This window comes from Plasmodium relictum (assembly GCF_900005765.1).
Source record: "Plasmodium relictum strain SGS1 genome assembly, chromosome: 12".
Classification (NCBI taxonomy): Eukaryota; Apicomplexa; class Aconoidasida; order Haemosporida; family Plasmodiidae; genus Plasmodium; species Plasmodium relictum.
In genome coordinates this window covers 1,732,434-1,737,200 of record NC_041690.1, presented here as the reverse complement: position 1 = coordinate 1,737,200, position 4,767 = coordinate 1,732,434, and the positions used below count along the sequence as shown (strand labels likewise).

General features: G+C 17.8%; 1 protein-coding gene across 1 annotated transcript; it reads left to right on the top strand.

Moving 5' to 3' along the window:
• Window positions 1-2,235: 2,235 nt before the first annotated feature.
• Window positions 2,236-2,766, top strand: PRELSG_1244800 (hypothetical protein; the record flags this gene model as incomplete). The annotated part of the gene is made up of 1 exon (XM_028678253.1): window positions 2,236-2,766. One exon carries the CDS (start codon window positions 2,236-2,238, stop codon window positions 2,764-2,766), a length of 531 nt encoding a protein of 176 aa, XP_028534561.1.
• Between the last annotated feature and the right edge of the window lie 2,001 nt (window positions 2,767-4,767).

Sequence of the window (4,767 nt, the reverse complement as noted above, 5' to 3'; positions counted from 1 at the left end):
TAAATGGAGCAATATGCCCACCTACTTCAAATTTTATATTGCAGTTTCCTTATTAATATAATAAAATTTATTAATTTATAATTGTACTAATTGTAGTCATTTACATATATAAAGACATACGACATCTTAATTTAAAAATATTTATTTTCAATAAAGTAAAACAAACTTTAATTTTATATATTTAATTTCTTATTTTAATTTTTTTTTTATCATGGTTATAGAAGTATCATTATTTAACAAAAAGACTTGTTGCAAATATAGCACACACATTTTCAATAATATTTCCTTTTATTATAATGATATATATTAGCATTACGATATTTTATAATTAGGGTTAATCTCTTAAATATATATATTATGAAAATTTTAATAAAACAATGCATATCAAAATGCACTTTATAAAAAATATTTTATTAAAATATTTTCATTTAATCATTCCACATAAAATTATCTTGGTTCCACTCTTTACATGTATTATCATGCGCTCATGTTATCATGATTGTCACAATATGTACAATAATTTAATTTTCAGTTAACAAGAATTTTATAAAAAATATAATTTATTGTCATAAAAAATAGTTATCATCATTTATATACATATGTAAAATTTTCTGTATTCTCTAAATTCATAATAATTTAGAATTCATTTATAGAATTACATTTTAATAATTATTATTATTTTCTGCTAATGGTGCAATCACCAAGTAGAAGAAACTATTTAACTATAATTATTTAGTCATTAAATTACCTATTATTTAGATAATTCAAGTTTATTTTCAACCTATGAAATTTCATTTATTCAAAAAGTTTTAATTTTATGTAAATAATTAAGTTATATTTAAATAATTAAACTTTACATAAATTTAAAAATTTTATTTCAATTTCAAAAATAACTTCAATGCACTAAGGTAAAAAATTATTAATATGAAATAAAAAGTTAGTTTTATTAACTTAGAAATCAATTAAGACAATAAAATAAATAAATAAAATTTACATTACCTTCTTATGATATCATATATATTTTATTAATTTTAAACAAATTATGTTTATATAAAATTTAGTAGAACAAAGTTTTTTATTTTTACAAAAGATTAAATTTCTTATTTATTTTAATAAAAATCAAATGAAGAAAAAAAATTACTATTTAGAGTTTTCTTTCAAATTAATTTTAATTAGCATGCCTATTATATTATTTCTGTTTAATTTATTGAAGAAAATTAATTTTATTAAATATAATAAATATAAATTAACTGAAAATAAGTTATATATCTGTTATTAATGAAAATGTATATCCTCGAACTTCTTAAAATTCATTAATATAGCAAAAAAAAAAAAAAAAAAAAAAAAATAAAATAAAATAAATAAATGAAAATGATAAAAAAAAAAGGGACAAAAAAACATTTATTATTCTTTGGCTATTTATGGATGGTTTTTTTAAAAAAATAAAATATGAATCTTCCAATTCTAATTAAATATTTTTAATCTCAAATAAGTTATAAATATTAAAAATTAATCTAATTAAAATTTAATTCATATACTTCAATTTTAATTTCATAAATTTATATTTAATATTAAAAAAATATAAAGTATATTTCAAATAAAATTTTTCTGTGCACAGTATAAATATGAGACTATATTAGTTCTTAGAATATTAAGTTTTGACAATTTTACTTTTAATATTAATTTTTATAATTATATTTATTAATTTATTTATATTATTGAATTTTTTTTATGGGATATTATGACTAAAATTTAAATAAACGTTTTTTAAAATAATTTTTTTCTGTAAATTTTCCCTTTGATGTAAAATTTTTATAATTTCATTATTTTATTTTATTTTTTTAAATATATATTTTGTATTTCATATAAAAACATTTACAAAAAAAATGAATTGTAATGGAAATTAAATTAAAATTTTTCTTTAAAGAAGATATACATTCATTTTAAAGGTGTAGTGATTAAATATGAAGCATTTTAAGGGTTTAAATAGTAATTTAACTAATTCTTTAGATACTTTTAATGAAGATGAAAGGAATTACTACACCTGTTCGTTAAGAAATATGAACAGAATAAATTTAAATAGACTTTTCTCATATTTTATGTTTCATAAATCTCTTATATTATGTCTTATTTTTTGTTTCTATTATTTATTGCAAGTAAGATAAACATGTTTCCATACTGTTTATAAATATATATTTTTTTTATTATTTATATAAATTAAATATTTACTTAAATATGTTGAATTATTTAACTTTTGAATTACAGAACATATCTAAATCAACAGATAATTCGTTGTGTTTATTGAATTTTAATAGTTATTCAAGAAAATTAGAACAAAGAAATCAAAAAATTAGTTCTAAAAAAGATAAGAAGCTGAAAGTCTTATATGAAGAATTAAAACTAATTTTTCATGAAGAAAAGGAAATTGAAAATAAAATATTTCAAGAAATGAAGGATCAATGGGCTGATTTATGTTCTTCACTTGAAATAGATGAAAGTGAAGGTGAAGAAAAAATAAAATGGTTAAATACCAGATGGGATAATTATTGCATGAGATTGCGTTATGAATTACACATAAAAGAGCACTTTCTTTATGTGAAATTCAAAAAATTCATGAAAAAAGACCGTAGTAATGATGATATAAAGCTTTTTTTTGATAAAAGAAAGGAATTATGGGAACAAAATAGAAAAAAAAAAATAAAACAATGGAATAAATTTTTGTTTGATACTAAAAAAAGTTTTAATAAAAGATTTGTACAAACATGATTATTGTGTTAAGAGAAAGAGTTAGATGTATCAAGACAATTATTGAAATAATTGTGATAACCAAAAAAAACAGGAAAAAATGAAAAGAATAAAATAACTAGATAAAAAAATTGCAAAGAAAACTAAGAACAATTAGGAAAAGGAATAAAATTGAAAAGCAATTATAGTCATTTTTTTATTAATGATCCTTTCAAAGATTTTGATAGAGTATTGAATACACAAATTAATAAAGATTATGTATAACTGATTATACTGAACTTCTTTTTTATCCTAAATATAAATAAATTTATATTCATAATATAACTTTAATTAAGAAGTTTTTAATGATTCAGTGATGTTTATATCTATTTTAACAAAGTTATTTCTTATTTTTGTTGAAATAAATACATATTATCTTTTAAATTATAATTATGAAAAATAATTTAATTATAAAGAATAACAAAATTTAATTATGACAAAAAAAAAAGTATATACTTTTTGTTTATTTTTAAAATAAAAAATTTAATAATACTTTTCTTTGAAAATATAGTTAAACACTTTATTCAACGAAATTCATAAAAATTTCACCAAAACAAAAAAAAAAAAGAAAAAATCATTTTTTTTTTTAATATGTTTAAAAAATAAAAAAAATAGTTATACATTTTTTTTTTAAAATAATGTCAGTACATGAGTAGTTCAAATTTCTTGACTAGAAAATTGACTTTTATTGTTGTGAAATGTTAATATTTTTTAACCAGTAATAGATGAAGAAACGACTTCATTTTACTCTGTTTTCCAAAAAAGAAAATTGGGAAATAAAAAGAATACAATAAGAGAGTAGAAAATAAGGTAGATACTAAAAAAAAAAAGTTTTAACACTTTATGGTGTGAAGATATTATAGGAATATCTTTGGTTTATATTATTAGAAAGAAGTTTAATCATAAGCTGGGAATTTTAAGTGTTGTTTCATTAATTGGTTATTTATTGGGTTTTCTAGAGTAATGAGCAAACGAATTAATAAAGAGCATTTATAGGTGTCTTTACTTATTTTATTTATGTTAAGAATACATTTATACTTTTAATATGTAAATTTTATACATATAATTTACATAATTGAGCAATTATTATTTTAGAGTCATTTATTTACTTTAATAAAAATACGCCTTTGTTTTTATTAAAAATTTAAATTCTAATAAAATTATTATGTAAAATAAATAATTAAAACAAAAAAATATATTTATAGTTGGTAGTATTTCGAAAGTATGTACAAATTAAATATTAATGAAAACAAAGTTCTTTTTCTTTTTAATTTCGAATTTTATTTTTATTTTAAAAATTAATTCAATGCGACAAAAAAAATTTGACAAGACATTTCCAATGAAAATTTTTCTATTACATTTCCCAAAAAAAAAAGTAAATTTTTTTTTTTTTTTAAACTAGCAAATACATAGTTAACTCATTTTTTTCCATATAAGCAACTGCTATTATATAAAGGATTAACTATATCTTTTATTAATCAAAGATACAGTGAGAAGGAATTATAAGTAAAATTAAGTAGAATAATATGATGAAATCTTGAGGAGGTGATTTATTAATTGGCTATTTAATGACTTTGCTAGAGTATTGGTCAATAAAAGCTATTATTAACCTTTTTCAGTACAATATGCTAGGTAACTGTACGTGTATATACAAGTACCCATACACTGACTGATTAACAAAAGATATTATAATTTTTTGTAGTACACTAAGCTAGTTTATTGTATGTGTATGTACAAACTAAAATGTATTGACACTAATAAAAAAAAAAAAAAAAAATATTTTTTTTTTTTTGGTGAGAAATTTTTAGTAAATAAAAATATATTTATCTTTTATAAAAATAAAAGATAAAATTAATAATGTTTTTGTTATAATCAATGTATATTTTGAAATAACATTGAATAATATAAAGTTTTGACTTTATTAATTGTTATGGTTTGTCCGTATGTTTTTAATTAAAAGAATAAGTAATTCTTTGTAAATAA